This window comes from Triticum aestivum, chromosome 2B (genome assembly GCF_018294505.1).
Source record: "Triticum aestivum cultivar Chinese Spring chromosome 2B, IWGSC CS RefSeq v2.1, whole genome shotgun sequence".
In the NCBI taxonomy this organism is placed as follows: Eukaryota; Viridiplantae; Streptophyta; class Magnoliopsida; order Poales; family Poaceae; genus Triticum; species Triticum aestivum.
In genome coordinates, this window is record NC_057798.1 from 442635028 (window position 1) to 442654330 (window position 19303).

The 19303-nt window shown below is 49.2% G+C and overlaps 1 protein-coding gene across 1 annotated transcript; it reads left to right on the forward strand.

Moving 5' to 3' along the window:
* The first annotated feature begins 3930 nt into the window (after positions 1-3930).
* LOC123045342 (ethylene-responsive transcription factor ERF113) lies at positions 3931-5891 on the forward strand. Its single transcript, XM_044468357.1, has 2 exons — positions 3931-4527; positions 4958-5891. Exons 1-2 carry the CDS (start codon positions 4386-4388, stop codon positions 5575-5577), a joined length of 762 nt encoding a protein of 253 aa, XP_044324292.1. The 5' UTR covers positions 3931-4385; the 3' UTR covers positions 5578-5891.
* The last annotated feature ends 13412 nt before the right edge of the window (positions 5892-19303 follow it).

Consider the following 19303-nt stretch of genomic DNA (forward strand, 5'->3'; position numbering starts at 1 on the left):
TGCAACAATCCACCTCCTGTCCATTTGTCCAAAAACGCAAAACACCGGGATATATCCCCCCTTCATCGGTATCGTCTACTACCACGTTAGGGCACACCTAGCACCGCTCATTGTCATGTGATGGATCGTCATGCTTATGTTTGCATTATATTATTGTTTCTTCCCCTTCTTCTCTCCGGTAGACTATGAGTCTGACGCCGCTGCTGCCCCAATCGACTACGGTGTTGACGGGCCCTTCTTCTTGCCAGAGCAACCAGGCAAGCCCCCGTCCCTCCCCCGATCACCCGATATCGCCTATTCCTTCTCTCTACTTCTTGCATTAGAGTAGTGTAGCATGTTACTACTTTCGGTTAATCCTATTCTGCTACATAGCTTGTCATTGTTGCTACAACTGTTGATACCTTACCTGCAATCCTAAATGCTTAGTATAGGATGCTAGTTTACCACCAGTGGCCTTACATTCTTGTCCGTCTGCCATGCTATACTATTGGGCCGTGATCACTCGGGAGGTGGGCCTGGTCCTGGTCGGCGTCTGCGGTTACTTTAAGATAACACACTTAACGGGATCTTGGTATTTGATTTGAGTTGGGTTGTTGACCTTATACGCACTAACAGCCACATGGGACAAGATATGGGCAACTGACATCGTTGTACCAGCCGAAGCCTCCTAGACGTCAGCGACTGAGCGGCGTGCGCCTGGTTGGACCGTGTAACGCAACTTCCTTTGTAATGGAGGTTGCTAGGTCTGCTCACCGGTCGCGTACGCAACGTGCAGGTGTGCAATGAGCGATGGGCCCAGACCCCTGCGCATATGATTTAGACCGGCGTGCTGACCTCTCTGTTAGTCCTAGGTAGGGTTGCAATGTGTTAATCTGCCGAGTCCGAACATGACCCAGGAAAGTGTGCCCGGCCAGAGGAATCGAGCGTGTCGGGTAATGTGGCGCACCCCTCCAGGGAAGTTGATCTATTCGAATAGTCGTGTCCATGGTAACAGGACGACCCAGATTTGTACTTCGGCCTTATGACAACTAGAACCGGATACTTAATAAAGCACACCCTTTCAAGTGCTAGAAACTACCCGGTGATAGCTTTCCCACAGGGCGACGAGGGGAGGATCGCCGGGTAGGATTATGCTATGCGATGATACTTGGTGAACTTACCATCTGATCTCTTCTACATGCTGCAAGATGGAGGCTGCCAGAAGTGTAGTCTTCGATAGGACTAGCTATCCCCCTCTTATTTTGGCATTCTACAGTTCAGTCCACTGATATTGGCCCTTTATACAGATATCCATGCATATGTAGTGTAGATCCTTGCTTGCGAGTACTTTGGATGAGTACTCACGGTTGGTTTGCTCCCTCTTTTTACCCTTTCCATTCTTCTCGGACATTGCAACCAGATGTTGGAGCCCAGGAGCCAGACGCCACCATTGACAATGACCCCTACTACACTGAGGGTGCCTACTACTACATTCAGGCCGCCAATGACCAGGAGTAGTTTAGGACGATCCCAAGCAGGAGGCCTGCTCCTCTTTCGATCTGTATCCCAGTTTGCGCTAGCCATCTTATGGCAACTTGTTTAACTTATGTCTATACTCAGATATTGTTGCTTCTGCTGACTCGTTTATGTTCGAGCACTTGAATTCAGGCACTCAAGGCCCCTGGCTTGTAATATGATGCTTGTATGACTTATTTTACTTTTAGAGTTGTGTTGTGATATCTTCCCGCGAATCCCTGATCTTGAACGTACACGTTTGCGTGCATGATTAGTGTACGATTGAATCGGGGGCATCACACTTACTCTCAACCTTATATTTGTGTGTGTGATGTCATCTTGATAATAAACATAGCTCTTGAAGACAACCGAGATGATGTGTCAAAAGTATGTCTTGACAGGTGTGCTTCCTCAATCAAGAGTCAGTTGTCCAACAGACAACCCTTACCATCATGTGGGGTTACCTCGATTATTATGAATAAACAGAAGCATCGGGTGTTTATTGACTACACCTCATTCGTCTGCAAGGAATATATAGTTCTCCGCTACTACAATAACCCCTTCTCTCACTATTATTCGAGATATTGTTCTACATCCTCCTCGCTCTTTACCTTCTCCTTGATCAATCTACAGGATATTGGGTACGTGCAGGGCCTTAGAACGAGAGGAAGATAAGAGACAACACCGTTGCAATCAAACACATACAAATAATATCAAATACAGAAAGTCATTCCGATGATCCCTTGAACTAACATATAGGGTTGAGAGACCTTGCCTCTACCCATGTCCTTCTCAAATTACTAACACATGGCGATCATCGCAAGATGAATTCACTGAAGACGACATAAAGATGAATGAATGATTGATAACATGCCTTACAATAGTTGTCGGATGTGATACACCGATTACAAGTATGACTAATTGGAGAGAATGGTTGTGATGATGATGGTGGCGGTGGTTATTAGATGAGATGGGAGATGGCGGCGGCTAGGATTGGAAGATTAGTTCTGGTTCTCCGTTCGTGAATGGTGCTCTTTCTGTTGGTATTCTGGTGAACCCATTATAGAAGTTGGTCAGGTGGACCATCTGGTGCTGATGCCAGCTCATACCATGCGTCGTCTTGCACTCTGTTGAGACAAGTCCGCCTCCAATTGACTTGCCTCTTCTACCAAACTTTGTATTTCCTTGTTTGGGATGATTCCATTCCATGTTTTGGCCCTTTCCCCGTGGAAACACATTAAACAAAGGATTTCTCAATCTCTCGCATTCAATAGTCATTAGTGAGAATATAAGGGATTATCCGTTTTAAACAACGGTGTGATGAGCGAAAAATATCACTCATCACCATATCACAAAGAAATATGACAAATTTAGAGGCCTAGAGCCACAAGAAGATGCGGGATCGCACCAGTGTTAGCACAGACAACACATTGATGCCAGTACAGGCAATCATTGATTTTCCTCCACCTCCATTCCCGCATGTAATACGCCGATGGTGATCAGGCAGATGTGTCATGAAGCCCAACCAATCCCAACAGGATCTGAGTAAGTTATCGATTTTTACGCTCTGTGTTGTTGCGTTATTTATTATGTGTTCAACCCGAGTCCTTGTTCGTTTCCATCGACATTGCCTTCAGGCGCCAAAAAACCATGGAAAGGCAATGAGCATGGGAGAAATGAGCGATGGATTGTGTCTCGATACTCCGGCAGCGGAGGAAGCCCAAGTAGAGCATCCCTGGGTGGGGCCGGCCCCAGGCATATCAGAGCTGAGGGTTAAGAAGATGGTCCATCGTCCCTTACGGTTGGGTCGCTGCTCGTAAGGAAGAAATCAAGCTGAGTAACATAACATTCCCTAGATGATAGTGGCACGGGGTAGTGTAAGAACGTATGAGATGTGCCTTTAACAACGGCGACGCATGCAGGGCACGTGGAGTCATGAGCGATGTTCTGGTGTAGCGAGTAGGCTTTGGAGTTTATCTTATCACAGAATGAGAATAGAAGCCAACCAAATATCTTGACCCGGAGTGGTACCCGAGAAGGCCAAATGTTGAGTGCCTTAGCGTTGAGATTAGTTCATACAGATCTAAAATATGTCATATAAAAGTGTAAAATTTGATTATTTAGTGCAAAAAAATGGTATTATCTCTTTACGAATATTTTTTGATTTCTTACACACGTGTCACATAGTAATTTTGGTATTATCTCCATTGAATGAACGGGAAATGTTATCCATACATCATCATATTGTAATAATTCGTCTGTTTAATTAGAGTGTAAAAGATATATTACTCCTTGTTAGACTCCAAAATGCTGAAATTTTGTACATATTTTGCACTAAGAAATTTAATGGCAATACCGAAATACGCCGTACAAAGTGCTCAGCCAAAGGTGCTAGAACTGGGACACTGCGCGCCTCTGCCGAGTAACAACAGACTTCTCCTTCTATCACTTCCCCTAGCTATCATTAAAAGCGTTCAGAAGAGCTCGTCTCCTCTCTCTCCCTCCGCGTTCTTATCAGTACGTTGTCCGCGCCTAGGCACCAAAGTCCAAAGCAACAGCCATAGCTCGATCTCGATCCCCGGCGCGACGAAAGAAAAAGAAGCGGCGGCAGGTCGACAGGTCGATCAACTAAGGTGGATCCCCGGAGGCATGGGAAGAGGCCCCTACCCGCCGACGAGGAGGAGGAACAGCCGCCACCGCCGCCGTCAGCAGCCAAGCACGAGCAGGTGGAGGAGCAGCCGTATCACCACCTCATCGGGCGCGCTCTGCAGCAGCAAGGAGCTGCCAGCGCCGGCGGAAGCTCGGGAGCAGATGTGGCCGACCCTTCCCCGTCACCGGAGGCGTACGCGCAGTACTACTACTCGGCGCGCGCCGACCACGACGCCACCGCCATGGTCTCCGCTCTGTCCCACGTCATCCGCGCCACACCGGACCAGCAACAAGCCTACTACCCCGCCGGATCCGCCGCTGTCTCAGGAGAACAGCAGCATCAGCACGATGCGGCGGCTGCCGCGGCCATCGCTGAGGAACAAGGTAATCAACAATAGCTACTAGCATCCATCGATGTATCCAAACGTAGTCTTCTTTTGTCCGTGTGCACGTCGGATGGCGAGAGCATAGCACGCGCGCCTTCTGCTAGATGAATCGCAGCCATTTGGAAACTTCGAATCATCCAAACACGTCGATATAACTACTAATTTCCTTGTTTTCTTCATCCTAATATGTGGCGAGCTTAATTTAGTGGTAAAATGGCTGTATAAACTCTGGAGAGAAGTACAATAATTTTGCCTGTTTCGTGCACGAAGATACGCTAGCAGCGAAGTGCTTAAATTCAACTCCTCTCCTTATTCAATCCTGCACGAATATTTTATGCGCATACGTACGTGTATAAGTGTATTACGTTAGCTCTGACGAAACCACAAATTAATTATCAATTGTGTTCATCTGGGGGATGTGGCTGCAGGGAGGAAGCGGCACTACAGAGGGGTGAGGCAGCGGCCATGGGGAAAGTGGGCGGCGGAGATCCGGGACCCCAAGAAAGCGGCTCGTGTGTGGCTCGGCACCTTTGACACGGCTGAGGACGCCGCCATCGCCTACGACGAAGCGGCGCTGCGCTTCAAGGGCACCAAGGCCAAGCTCAACTTCCCCGAGCGCGTCCAGGGACGCACCGACCTCGGCTTCGTTGTCACGCGCGGCATACCCGACAGATTGCAGCAACAACAACACTACCCCGCCACCGTGGGGGCGCCGGCAATGCGGCCACCGCCGCACCAGCTGCAGACCGTGGTGCCGTACCCTGACCTCATGCGGTATGCACGGCTGTTGCAGGGCGCTGGCAGTGCCGGGGGCGCTGTCAACCTGCCGTTCGGCGCCATGTCGCCCCCGTCGATGTCCTCGTCGGCGCCGCACATACTCGACTTCTCGACACAGCAGCTCATCCGAGTGAGCCCGGCGTCTCCCGCGGCGGCAATGTCGAGCTCAGGCACAACGGGGCCGTCCACCTCATCGTCCACGACTACGGCATCGTCGCCAGGTGCTGCATGGCCGTACACTGGGGAGCACAAAAATAATAAAGACTCGTGAGAGATCAATGGATCGAAGGTGCTTGCGATCCATCGGGACATGTCTTAGCAGTAGATGAGGAATACGCATGCATTCATCATGCAATAAGGTGGGTAAGTGTTGGTCAATTAATTTTGCTGGTGAACATTTCTTTCCTTCTTCTCATCCCCAAATTTGTTTATCTAAAGCTCTTGTTTTGTTTATTTTTACTTTAATAATGGGTGATTTTTTTTGGCGGGTAATGGGTGACTCTTAACTAGCTAGGTACTAGTTGTACTAAATTAGTGACAAGTAACATAGAACAGAGGGAGACCTTGTTCCTTGGTCTAATCGTTTATCGTTTCTCTTCTCTTTTATGAAGTGTACATAAGTCTTAGATGAAAGTACATCCATTTAGTACCAATACCTTTGGATTGTAGACACAAAACTCAAATCAAATAATTAAATATCAGATGACTTTAGGAACATTGTTTGCAAAATTAAACTCATAGAAACAAGGGGAACCCTCTCAATTTTCTGACAATTAACCTAAAATTTTGACTTTGTGTGTGCGGATTATTCTTTCATAACCTCTTGCATCGAGCATTTGTTCTTTCAATTTGCCAGCTAGTATGACATATAGCTACGTCCTTGTCAAATGTAACTATATCAACCATGCATTCATGTGCCATAGAGTTCTTGCAGGTATGTACATGCAGCATTTTTCAAACTCAAAGTATGAGATATACTTTCATAAGAAATAAAATGCAGAGAACCGTAACGAGAATATAATCTAGAATATATTGTGAAGGGCATTTTGTATTAAGTGCACATCCATGAGTACCGGTACTAATTACTAAGTTTGCTGAAGTCGTCGCTTGCTTTAATCACCAGATGCTAGCACTATCATGCATCTTCTTTTTTTGCGAGTAAACTACCATGCATCCATATGATGGTGATAATGATACGAACATGCGTCTGACACGTACATATCTTCAGTTTCTATGCAGTTTTTTAACAAATACTCCCTCCCGTCTGAAAAAGCTTATCTCAAGTTTGTCCTTCAAATGAATGCATTAACATCAAATTAGTGCTAGATACATTTATTTGAGGGACAAACTTTTTCAGACGAAGGAAGTAGAATATATACATGGGTTTGTAATTTGGTACCCATGTGTTGAGCTTTATTCTACGTACCAACTTCTTGCCGGCATTTATAATAGGATGATACCAACGAAGGTATGGAGGAACTTATAACATATCATCCCCATCCCGTGCTTCTAGAAGAATATGGCCGATATTGTACCGACTAAATGCCGAACTATATGCATGCATGCATGCATGCATGCACTCAACTGCATATGTTTTTCTATTGGCGTGTCAACCCAACTGTCTAGCTAGAGTATGGAGTAGTGGTAGTAGCGTAGTGTCCAGCTATGAATGAAGATACACTCAATTATTTGTCCTTATCTAACACGAAACTGCTTAGACACAGTCCCAACGTTAACATTCACTACTAAAAAAAACTCATTCGTTATTCGGCACAAAGATTACTAGCGCCATCTTTCCCTTTGCTTTAATAATGGGTTCAAGCATCAAAATTTGACACGGAGGTTTCCCCTTGGGTTTGGTCGTGCTACTGCATGCTACCTGGCAGCTAGCCGGGACATGAAAAAGGGCCAGCATTCGGTGTTAGGCATGACTTGTAGTGTGATATATAACGTACGTACGTTCAGATCGAATTCAACTCATCATTTATCAAAGGAAAGGTAATGATATCTAAGAGCCGAAGCTTTTTAGACACGCTGTGCCCGTGTGTTCCCCTGGTCTTCCACGTATCCACTATGCATTCATGTCGGATGAGAATGACACCCAACTTTTTATGATCATGTATATATTGTGGGAGGGCAGAAGGCAAAATAGATTAACGACAATCTAACTTGTACTATATATTCTCACAATCTAGCTTCTTGATCACAATCATGTGGCATGCCTAACTAGCTAATCAAGGCCTAGACCTAACATATGCCTAACTAGTATTAGTACTACATATATTCATATGTTGTAATCGTCATTTGGAATCCCATTTTCATGATCGAACCTTGAAGTTGGTTCAAATCAACGGAAGTTTTTGTGCTTCGGGCCGATTCCAACGTGTTATTAAAAATAATCTGGATAGTGATGCGGGGACAAATTGATGTGAAGTATTACTTTGGTGATCTAAAAGATTTTATAAAAGTTTACAAAGGGAGTACATTTTAGCCTCTTGTTCATCATACGTCATATATGTAGATTTCAAGCACATTTACATGATTGGTGTGATATACTCACTCCATCTCAAAATAAGTGTCGTTGATTTAGTACAGTACTAAATCAGCGACACCCATTTTGGGACCGAGGGAGCACTAGCAAATTGTGAATAGGTTTGTTTCCCTCTCTTCATAGAGCACAACTAATGGACGGGCATATCTGGCGAACGTTCACCACAGGATGTGGCATTTGCGAACGTTCACCTGACAGTTGAGAACCTGGGTGTTTTTTTTTTTTTTTTGCAAAACTGCCATGGCATCCCTTTTGTGAATCACCACATATTTGTGCGTACAGAAATTATTATCATTTTCCTGTCATCTGAGAGAATATGCACATGCATTGAATGTGAACATGAATCTGGTTCTGTGCTTTACCAAGTCGTACTGTAGAAAGAAGGTGCGGTATCCACGGAATTAGATTGTGCCGTCGTTTTCAGAGACATGCGGAAAATCACACTTCAGTTTATGCACGCATTCTTTTTTTTATGCACACATTCTAGTGTACTGTATTTTTTTCGCCAAAAGTGTACTAGTTTTTTTAGAGATTTTAATATGTACGTACTACTAGATATGAATATATATAGACGTAATTTTAAGTGTAGATTCATTCATTTTGCTTTGTATGTAATTCATATTAAAATCTCCAAAAAAGCTTATAGAGGAACGGAGGAACCGGTGAATAACGTGCGCGGAGTGGGTGTTCGATACGTCTCCGCAACCCAAACTAAGGAAAGCCAAGCAAGCACGCCTGCACGTGTACGTCTACGTAGTATGTCGGTGTAATGTACGCATGCGGCGTGGCAAGTGGGTGTTCGATAGTGGCAAAGCTGAGCTGGTGGTGGGCCGGCTAGCTATTGCTGGGCCAGAAGCTCATGCACGCCTGCTTCGCCTCCGTGTGTGGGCCACCGTCTAACGGCCTCCTAGGTAGGCCCGGACCATGCATGCACGCTGCTAGCTTTGCCTCTTACAGCAAACGAGTAAGTTCGAGCGAGTTGGATTAGCTCAGCTCAGATTATCGAGTGAGCTCAAACTGAGTGAAGCTAAAGGTCGAGTCATAGAAAGTGGCTCGTGCTCAGCTTGTATTGATCTCGAGTTAGTTTCGAGCTGAATAATAAGATAATTTTATGAATAAGAATTTTTTCAAACATTATAGCCAACAACACAACATAGAAAACCACTATAAATTTGACTTATTCTCTCCCAACAAAAGACTAGCACTTAATAGATAGGGATCAATGAATTAGAAAGATAAAAAATGAAGGTGCATCTACTCTTAAACTTTGGCCGAGTTAGCCAACAACACAACATAGAAAACCACTATAAATTTGACTTATTCTCTCCCAACAAAAGACTAGCACTTAATAGATAGGGATCAATGAACTAGAAAGATAAAAAATGAAGGTGCATCTACTCTTAAACTTTGGCCGAGAATAATAGAATATTTGAAAGATGACTGACCATGCATCATATTAAAGCTAAATTTCTCGTGCTTAACAGGCCTTCATGTTTCCTACTAGGTAAAATTGAGAAAAAAAATGGCCACCACATATATGACAATAAATTATCCTATTTCCTTTAAATATACATCAAGATTATTTAATATAATTATGTGACATCGAGTTGTCGAGTTAAAATCAAGCGAGCCAGTGTTGGCTCAAGATTAACTCATTTCTCTATCGAGCTACATAAAGTGTTCATATTTAGCTCATTTCTTTTCGAGTCGAGTCAAAATACCAGTCGATCTCGAGTGGCTCACGAGCCTCGAGTTTTTCTTGCAGCCCTAGACACTACTAGTAGTAGCTACAGAGGCCCACCCCTAAAAAAAGTAGATACAGAGGCCAAGGGGAGATTCACAGAGGGCATGTTTAGTTGTAGTTCGCTACAGTAGCCGCGTTGCATACACATCTCCAACCAGCCTGGTCCTTCAAATGCAGCCTCATATGCAGCAGATGCAACCTGTTTGGTTGCCTGCATCGCATGGAGGGCACTTAGCACCTGCTGTTTGGTTGCCTTTTTGTGCTTAGGGTGTGAGCAGATGCAAACTTCAACTCTTTGGTTGCAAACAACGTTTGTGTTCTGCTCACTCCATTCAAATGTGGTGGCCTTACCACCACATGATCAGCACAACATCAATCACATATGAGACCAAACAAAGCAAGCAATCAAATGAAATCAAACAAAGCAAGCAAGGAAATGACAACAAACTACTTAGATTAACAGCAGGGGCATCCTTCTTCCCTGCTCCACGCCAGGGTGTTGCTCCTGGCCAAACTATTAACAAGTTCCCAATACAAGTACCATAAGTCTAGCCACACACCATAAAAGTTCAACACTAATACCTTACTTAACTACGTAGCATGCTTAATGTCACCAACGCAGTTGTGCCTGTTGCAACGAAACCTGCACATGACCGATGAGTCATGGTTGTAGATCTGAACCTTCAGCCCGAGTCCTGAGATGCGCAAAACGACGAGGTCGCCGGGGACGATCCAGTGGTGGCGGCAGAAGTAGTTCCAGCCCCGGCTAAGCACCATGTGCCCCTCGAAGTTCTGGACCTGCACCCATAACACACACCGCTTGTTCGCTGACAGCCTGACCACACGCGGGAGCTGCTTGATGACCAGCCAGGTGTTCATCACCTTCATGAACTTGCGAGGGATGACGAGCATGGCGAGGTCCTCGTTGTCCTTGATCTTCTGGTAGAATAGCAGCGGCTCCCAACCCCCTCCTTGTGGCCCTATCTCGGAGATCGTCCCCTTGAACGAGGCAGGCTCATGAAGGTGATCCTGCCAGGCGGGTCCACCATCCTGAGCCACCTGTTCGTGGGGATGAAATCCTCGGCACCCTCAGCTCCGGCCACTGTCGGTGTCAAAACCGGCGGATCTCGGGTAGGGGGTCCCAATCTGTGCGTCAAGGCTGATGGTAACAGGAAGCAAGGGAAACAGATGTTTACCCAGGTTCGGGCCCTCTCGATGGAGGTAAAACCCTACTTCCTGCTTGATTACTATTGAAGATATGGGTAGTACAAGAGTAGATCTACCACGAGATCGTAGAGGCTAAACCCTAAGAGCTAGCCTATGATGGTATGATTGTAATTGTGATCGGCCCTCTAAGGACCAACCTCACCGGTTTATATAGACACCGGAGAGGGCTAGGGTTTACATGGAGTCGGTTACAAGGAAGGAAACACAATATCCGGATCGCCAAGCTTGCCTTCCACGCCAAGGAGAGTCCCATCTGGACACGGGCCGAAGTCTTGAGTCTTGTATCTTCACGCTTCAATAGTCCAGACGTTGTACACAGTTCGGCTGTCCGGATACCCCCTAATCCAGAACTCCCTCAGTAGCCCCTGAACCAGGCTTCAACGACGATGAGTCCGGCGCGCAGTCTTGTCTTCGACATTGCAGGGCGGGTTCCATCTCCGAATACTCCAAAGTAATTATCGAACACTTGAATCCTGTCCGGATCCACAAAATGATCTTTACACACCGCTGTAGAGAGAATGATATTTCACAAATGCAATCTGCTAACAACTTTCTCAGACGACGTGACATGTTATTACGGTTGGATCATTATTCAAACCGTTTTCCCACAACCAGCCACAGCGCATATTGCGAGGCGGTTTCTTTGACACGTCTTGTCAAAGCAGAGATCATGTCCCCTTATCACGGGATTCTCATCAATACGGGTATGGGTAATCCCACCATGCCATCAATCGTGGCGCTTGGGAAGCAAGCGATTCCCAACGGGCAAGTGGGGAGGCACACCGCTAAAGGGATAATATTTCCCTATTTTCGCCCACGCCTTCTTCCTCCTTCGCCCACTCTTGCCCCCTCGAGCTCCAGCGCCCAAGCCCAAGTCTTCTCCGCATAGCTAAACATGTCTGGAGCAGGAGGCAAGTGGGTGGCTTCCACCGTCAAGGAGAAGCACATCACAAATCTTCGGGAGGCCGGATACTTGGCCGCAGACATAGTGCACCAGCTATCGGACGCCGGGCAGGTCATTCCGACCCCAGGACCCCACGAGAGGGTCATATTTGTCGCCCACTTCGTCCGGGGACTGGGATTTCCACTCCATCCCTTCGTCCGCGGGCTCATGTTCTACTTGGGCTAGGTTTCCATGATCTAGCCCCGAATTTTGTCCTCAACATCTCGGCGTTCATCGTCGTATGCGACACCTTCCTCCGCATCCAGCCTCACTTCGGCCTATGGCTGCAAACCTTCTACGTGAAGCTGAAGATTGTAAGCGGCCAGCAAGCGGAGTGTGGAGGGGCCATGGTGGGCAAGATGCCCAACGTCACCTGGCTGGACGGCTCCTTTGCGGAGACCGTAAAAGGGTGGCAATCGGAGTGGTTCTATATCACCGAGCCGCGCGGCGCCAACTGGGCGGCGGCCCCCGAGTTCCGATCCAGAGCCCCCATGCGGCTCACCTCCTGGGAAAAGAAGGGCCTGTCCTGGGGCGAATCTACGGAGTTGACCGGACTCCAGACCTGCATCAAAAGCATGAAGGACAAGAGCATCAAGCTTGTCAATGTGATCCAGGTCATGCTCGTTCGCCGGATTCTGCCCTACCAAAGGCGGGCATTCAATCTGTGGGAGTTTGTCTCGGCCGAACACCAGACGCTTTGGAAGCTCTACGACATGACGCACAAAGGCGCATGGAAGGTGTTGTTCAAGGCCTCCAAAGTACCTCCTCCCACATTCGAGGACCGCGGGCTTCACGCCGCACGGCCTCCTAGTCAGGTGAGTTCTTAGACTACCACCGAATTCGGTTCTTCCCAATATATTCATGGGAGAGCCTTAATTAGTTATGCATATTTGCTCAGGATTATGTGGAGACAGCGGAGCAGGTTTACTATCCTGCTCCGCTGCCAGAAGGCCCGGCTGATGCTCTCCTGACGGAGATGTTGGTCCCGGCACTGTACAAGGTGCCGGAGAAGAAGGCCGAAAAGAAGGCCCCGGGGACCCGAAAGGGTGTCCGGCGTAAGGTTATGCCAGAAGCCTCGTCTGACGACGACGAGGCACACTCCTCCCACGAAGGGGAGGAAGAAGAAGAAGAAGAAGCCCCATCCAGAAAGGAGGAGGGGCCCGGGGGGGGGGGCAGACCAGGGGGGCGGAAAAGGCCCTCGGCGCAAGGCCATCATACCCACGTCGTCCGACGACGACGAGACAGATTCCTCCCGCGAAGGCGGGGGGAAGCAAGAAGAAACTCTACCTCCCCGCACTGGGGAGGAGAAAAAGAGAAAAGCCGCCCTAGAGGGGGAGGCTGGGGCGTCCAAGAAGGGAAGAGTGTCCCTTCCGAACTACTTTGCCACGGCCGCTCACAGCGGGGAGGGGTGGCTGCCCAGGGGGAAGCCCCCAGTGCGATCGTAAGTGCCCACGCTCTATCATGATTCCACTTCATAGTTTTTGTATTTATAATGCCGAACATATATGCAGTCCGGCTAGGGTTCATCCCGAGGTATCTTCCTCCGGATCCCTGAGCGATTCAGAGATGAATTCGCTTCCGACGGCCACTACTCCTCAACCCGCGGATGACGCGGAAGTGTTGTCCCGAAGGCTCCCAGAGCGGGGGGAGGTGGCTCTGGAGACGCCCCAAGGCGGGATTCCAGATGTCGGACATGCGGGGTTCAAGATCCCCGCAGATCGCGTCGATGAGAGCCACGGTAAGCCGGGCTCTCAGTCGAACACAGTTCCGGAACCTTCAATGGTTCTGGACTCAGGCGGGCGGCCCCTTGTTAGGGAGGGCAATCCGTCTGTGCCGAGGACTTCTGTTACGCCCGAGGGGCCGGATTGTCTGCGTGAAGCGCTTCGCGGCGCTTCCATGGATGAAGAGCACCGCACTCTTATGAGTGTGGTGATTCAGAAGGTTTCGTCTGCCAAGAGTGGACTAACCGAAGCCTGTACCAGCCTACTGACCGGCTTTGAGGTAAGTAATAAAAAATGTATGAGATTACCACCCGATAGGTAGTAGCCCCTGATACTCTGTTTGGTGTTCGGAAGGAAAAGCCAAACAGAGGGTCAATTATGATCCGCAGGAGTCTAATAATAAATATTTGTGTGAATAAGCAGGCTGTGCTGCTTGCCGCTGCCGCCCGCACAGCCGAGGTCGCCGAACTAAAGGAGGACCTAGAGCAGGCGCAGGGAGAGCTCGACCTCACTAAGAGGCAGCTCGAAGAGAACAAGGATAAGTGGTTCCCCGCTCTTATCTATTTAAGGATAGACAGAATTGGTTAGTCTAACGCCAAAGTGTCGTGATTGTGTGACAGGGGCCACCATCGAAGTGGCGTCCCTGAAGAAAGCGCTGTCCGAGGCTGATGACAAGGCGGCCTTGGAATGCAAGGAGCGCGAAAAGCAAAGTGCTATAGTGGTCGAGGTACAGCAAGAGCTCCGGGACCTTGGTAAGAAGTACGAGTCCGTGGAGCATGATCTGAAGATGAAAGAGGCCGAGCTTGCGAAGGCCCTTGTGAGTATAAAAGACGCCAAGGCCGAAGCCGAGAAGGCACAACAGGAAATCCAGGAGGCCAAAAAGATAGTAGCGGGTAAGAAGTTCTTTATGCAAAGCAAACATGTGGAGGAGGCGTTTCTTTTACTTACTCGAATTCGGAGCTCTCCAGGGGCATTCGCAGATCTGCCACACAACGTATCAGACGCTGCGGAGTTCTACCGTGCCCAGGAGGGGAGCTCAACGGAGAAGCTGTTCTGGTCCCAGTATGCTGGGGCCGAACACCCAATGCCTCTGAGTGACCAACTGAAGCAGTTGGTCGAACTCCACATGGCGGCCGAACTGGCTATGAAAGGTTTCATAGTCCGGATGTGGCCTGGTGAGCTCCTGCCCACTAGCTACTTTGGCCTGATCAAGCGGATGGTGGATGCCTGTCCGCGGCTTGAAGTGATCAAGCGATCCGTTTGCATTGAGGGTGCCCGCCGGGCCTTTGCCCGCGTCAAGGTGCATTGGGGCAAGCTGGATGCGGAGAAGCTGGTGAAGGACGGGCCGCCGAAGGGCAAGGTGCATCGCCATCCCGAAATGTACTATAATGGCGTTATGAAGGGTGCTCGTCTTGTGGCCGATGAATGTACCAAGACACCATTTTAGAATGAATTCACTTCTGTCATGTTTGTAATTTAAAGACGAAGTTACTTGCGCTATGTAGCGCTTTTGTTATTTAAAATATTACCTTCTGTGCGGCTGTTTATAAAATTCTGAAAGTAGGCCAGTCGTCGGCTTCCGCCCCCACGTAACTAGTACTGGGGTGTTCGTGGAAAACCCGGACACTCTTTATCCAAATGTTTGGTCCCTTAAGGAGGTGTCCGGCGCAGCGAACAAGGCAATCGGACTATGCGGCTTTATAACTTTCACTTAGCCATAGAAGTCTACAATTTTAAATTTCGGCGAAGCCCCTAGAATCCGGAAGGCCGAATTGGGGCGCTATACACGCCTAGATCGGACGAAGCCGATTTATCGCCTAAAGCGGAAAATCTTTAAGGATTTTAGGACCTCTCGAACAGCGACCAGCTCTCGCCACATCATGCCGGTCAGTTTTCGGCTTTCTCTACTGAGGTGCTCGTCCGGAAGAACCGGGACACAATCGCAGTAGTTCTCCCTGCGCTACCTTAGCCGATATAACGGAATGTAAGGTACCAAAACAAGGGAGCCGGGCTAACCCAACTGTAGACCCAAGACATGATTCGGAGCTGATGCATATAGTGCTATAAGTTCGGGGTGCCGCACTGTTGAAAGTATTCGGACTTGTATTGTCGTATTATGGGGTGCCATAAGAAGCCCCTGGCAAATTTACCGTATCAAGGTGTACGGATGCAATATCAAATAAACATTTATGAGAAAAAATGCTCAAATAAGAATAGTAAGCTGACGCTATATATGATCTCCCATTGATGAATAATACGTTTAAGCGTATGTTTACAATGGATGCATTAAGCGGAGATAAATAGGACTATTTGACATGTCCTATCAAGGGGCAGGCTGTGTACAGATAGATAAAGCAGGTATAATGATCGTAAATAGATTCCACCTGGGTATTTCCTTTTGTGCACAACGCCAGTTGCCTCTTTGGTTGCCTCTCCCCTGTAAGTCCGGCAATCCGGCTCTTCTGAAGATGCTGCGCTAGAGCGATGTCCTGAAAGGTAAAAGGGAAAGATTATGAAGGTATTTGGCGGTTACCCGCACTATTGACTGAGTCGTTGTTGCGCCTCCGCCTATGCCCATGGTATCTTGAGTGCGTAATTGTGTACGCGTGGCACGAATGCTACTTTGATAGGGCTTGAGCGGAGGCCGGACTGCTAATCACACTCTTGGCATTCCTGATGATCCTGTTGCAGGTTGCTCCGGACTCGCTTGACGGTGCTTGAGGTTGTCGTCGCCGGATTGGTGGTTTGCCGGAAGAGGCCGCATTGTACTTCTGCCGCGAGGGCTGCAGTATGCTCTTCTGTACGGAGAGAGCGGTCCATATTTCCGTTGACTGTTATGACCCCGCGCGGACCTGGCATCTTGAGCTTGAGGTATGCATAATGTGGTACCGCATTGGCGAATGCGGTTCGTCCGAGCAGTGCGTGGTAACCACTACGGAAAGGGACGATATCAAAGATTAACTCTTTGCTCCGAAAGTTGTCCGGGGATCCGAAGATCACTTCCAATGTTATAGAGCCCGTACAGCGGGCCTCTACTCCAGGAATTACACCTTTAAAGGTGGTTTTGGTGGGCTTGATCCTTTAAGGGTCAATGCCCATTTTGCGCACTGTGTCCTGATAAAGCAGGTTCAGGATGCTGCCGGCGTCTATAAGGACTCGCGTGAGGTGGAATCCGTCGATGATTGGGTCTAAGACCAATGCGGCAGAGCCGCTGTGACGAATGCTAGTAGGATGATCCCTACGATCAAAGGTGATCGGACAAGCTGACCATGGGTTGAATTTGGGGGCGACTGGCTCCATTGCATAGACGTCACGTAGTGCTCGCTTCTGTTCCCGCTTGGGGATGTGAGTGGCGTAGATCATGTTGACCGTTTTCACCTTGGGGGGGGGGGGGATTTCTTTTGTTCCCCCGTGTTCGGACACCGGGGCTCTTCGTCATCGTTGCTGTGCAGCCCCTTGTCCTTGTTTTTGGCGTTTATTTTGCCGGCCTGTTTGAACACCCAGCAATCCCATTTGGTGTGGTTGGCTGGCTTGTCCGGGGTGCCATGAATTTGGCACAAGCGCTCCAGTATGCAGTCCAGACTGGACGGTCCCTGATTATTTCTTTTGAATGGCTTTTTCTGCTAACCGGACTTGGATCCGCTGAATCCGGCGTTTACTGCCGTGTCTTCAATGTTGTCGCCGTTGTTCCGTCGCTTATGTCTGTTGCGTCATGGCTTGCCGTTGTTATCGCGGACGTCCGAAGTGCCGGAATGTGGCGTGGTGCCGCTGCGAGCCAACCAGCTGTCCTCGCCCGCGCAAAAGCGGGTCATTAGTGTTGTGAGAGCTGCCATGGACTTGGGTTTTTCCTGGCCGAGGTGTCAAGCAAGCCACTCATCGCGGATATTATGCTTAAAAGCCACCAGGGCTTCGGCGTACGGACAGTCAACTATTTGGTTCTTTTTAGTTAGGAACCGAGTCCAGAATTTCCTGGCTGACTCTCTGGGCTGTTGAGTAATGTGGTTCAGATCATCAGCGTCCGATGGTCGCACATATGTGCCCTAGAAGTTGCCGAGCAATGCGTCCTCCAGGTTTTCCCAACTGCCGATGGAATTTGCTAGCAGGCTATTTAGCCAGTGCCGGGCTGGTCCTTTGAGCTAAAGGGGAAGATACTTGATGGCATGTAAATCATCTCCGTGGGCCATGTGAATGTGGAGAAGGAAATCTTCGATCCATACCGCGGGGTCTGTTGTGCCATCGTATGATTCGATGTTTACGGGTTTGAACCCTTCTGGAAATTCAAGATCCATCACTTCGTCAGTAAAGCAGAGGGGGTGTGCGGCGCCTCTGTGCCGGGCAATGTGGCTACGCAGTTTGAATTGGTCTGGGTTGCTGTGTTCGGCCCGGCCGGACTTGTTGATAATGTATCCGGCGTGACAGTTATCGTCGCGCGCTGGGGCGCGTCCTCGCGATCCGTAGATCGATCTTAGCTGTCCTACTTTGTTTTCCAGAATATCTTGCAGGTCTTGCCTGTTGCCCTGGGCCATAGTGTATCGGCGTGGGGGTGCGGGCTGGTATTCAGGCTGATATCCTGTTTTATCCCGGCCACGGGGTGGCCGGTCAACCGTTTGGCGCTCGAGTCCATATTCCTCGGCTGCCAGGACTTTAGTCCATCTGTCTGTGAGCAGGTCTTGATCAGCTTGGAGTTGTTGCTGCTTCTTCTTCAAGCTCCTCGCAGTGGCTATAAGCCGATGCTTGAAGCGCTCCTGCTCCATGGGATCCTCAGGCACGCCGAACTCGTCGTCCCCGAGGCTAATCTCGTCTTCAGAGGGGGCAATGTAATTGTCCTCCTCCGGGTATCCGTCCGTCACCTGTTCTTCTGGGCTGACCTGCTCATCTTCCTGTTTGGCCTGCTCGAAGGTGGGCTGGTCAGGGTTATATTCCTCTTCGGCGCCATCCGGATTGCTTTCGTCTCCGGGGCCGGTATTGCTGTGGCGGGGCTTGGAGCGGCGCCGACGGCGCCCATGCTTTGCTTTTCTTCCTGAGGGTTTATCCTCTGTTGCCTCGTCGCCATTGGTTTCCTTCAGAGTGTCCACCATATATATATCGTATGAGGAGGTGGCCGTCCACCGCCCTGTGAGTGGTGGCTCCTGTAATTCTCCTGCATCGTTGTCCATACCGTCGATGTCTTTGTAGTTGAAGTAAAGCACATCGGTTAGATCATCGACCGTGGCAATGAAGTGGGTGGTGGGTGGGCAACGAATTCCGTCATCGCCTGCTTCCCACTCAAGCCGGACATAGTTCGGCCCAGAGCCTCCTGACAAAGAGAGAGACTTCAATGAGTTCAGCATGTCGCCAAAGGGCGAGTGCTGAAAGATGTCCACAACGGTAAACTCCATTTTCGGAGCGCAGCCTGGCTCGGCTGGCTCAAGGGTGTGCGAACCGGAACCAACAACCGAATAAGAGTACGGGGGCCCGGGGTTACAGGCTTCCACAGAGGTGAGACCTGTATTCGGCTCCACCGCCGATGAGTGTGCAACTTGTGGGGCGGGGTCCAGCCCTCCGTCCTTAGGCAACGCAACCTGCCCCGGATTTAGATCCGAGGCTTCTGCCGGGGTGATATCCCGCGCATCGTCTGACAGCAGGTCTAAGCCGTGCTCATCGTGACTGTTCGGTGCTCCTGGCACAGGCCCGAATCCGTCGAAGATCAAGTCTCCGCGAATGTCCACCGTGTAGTTCAAGTTTCCGAACCTCACCTGGTGGCCGGGGGCATAGCTGTCGATCTGCTCCAGATGGCCAAGCGAATTGGCCCGCAGCACGAAGCCGCCGAAC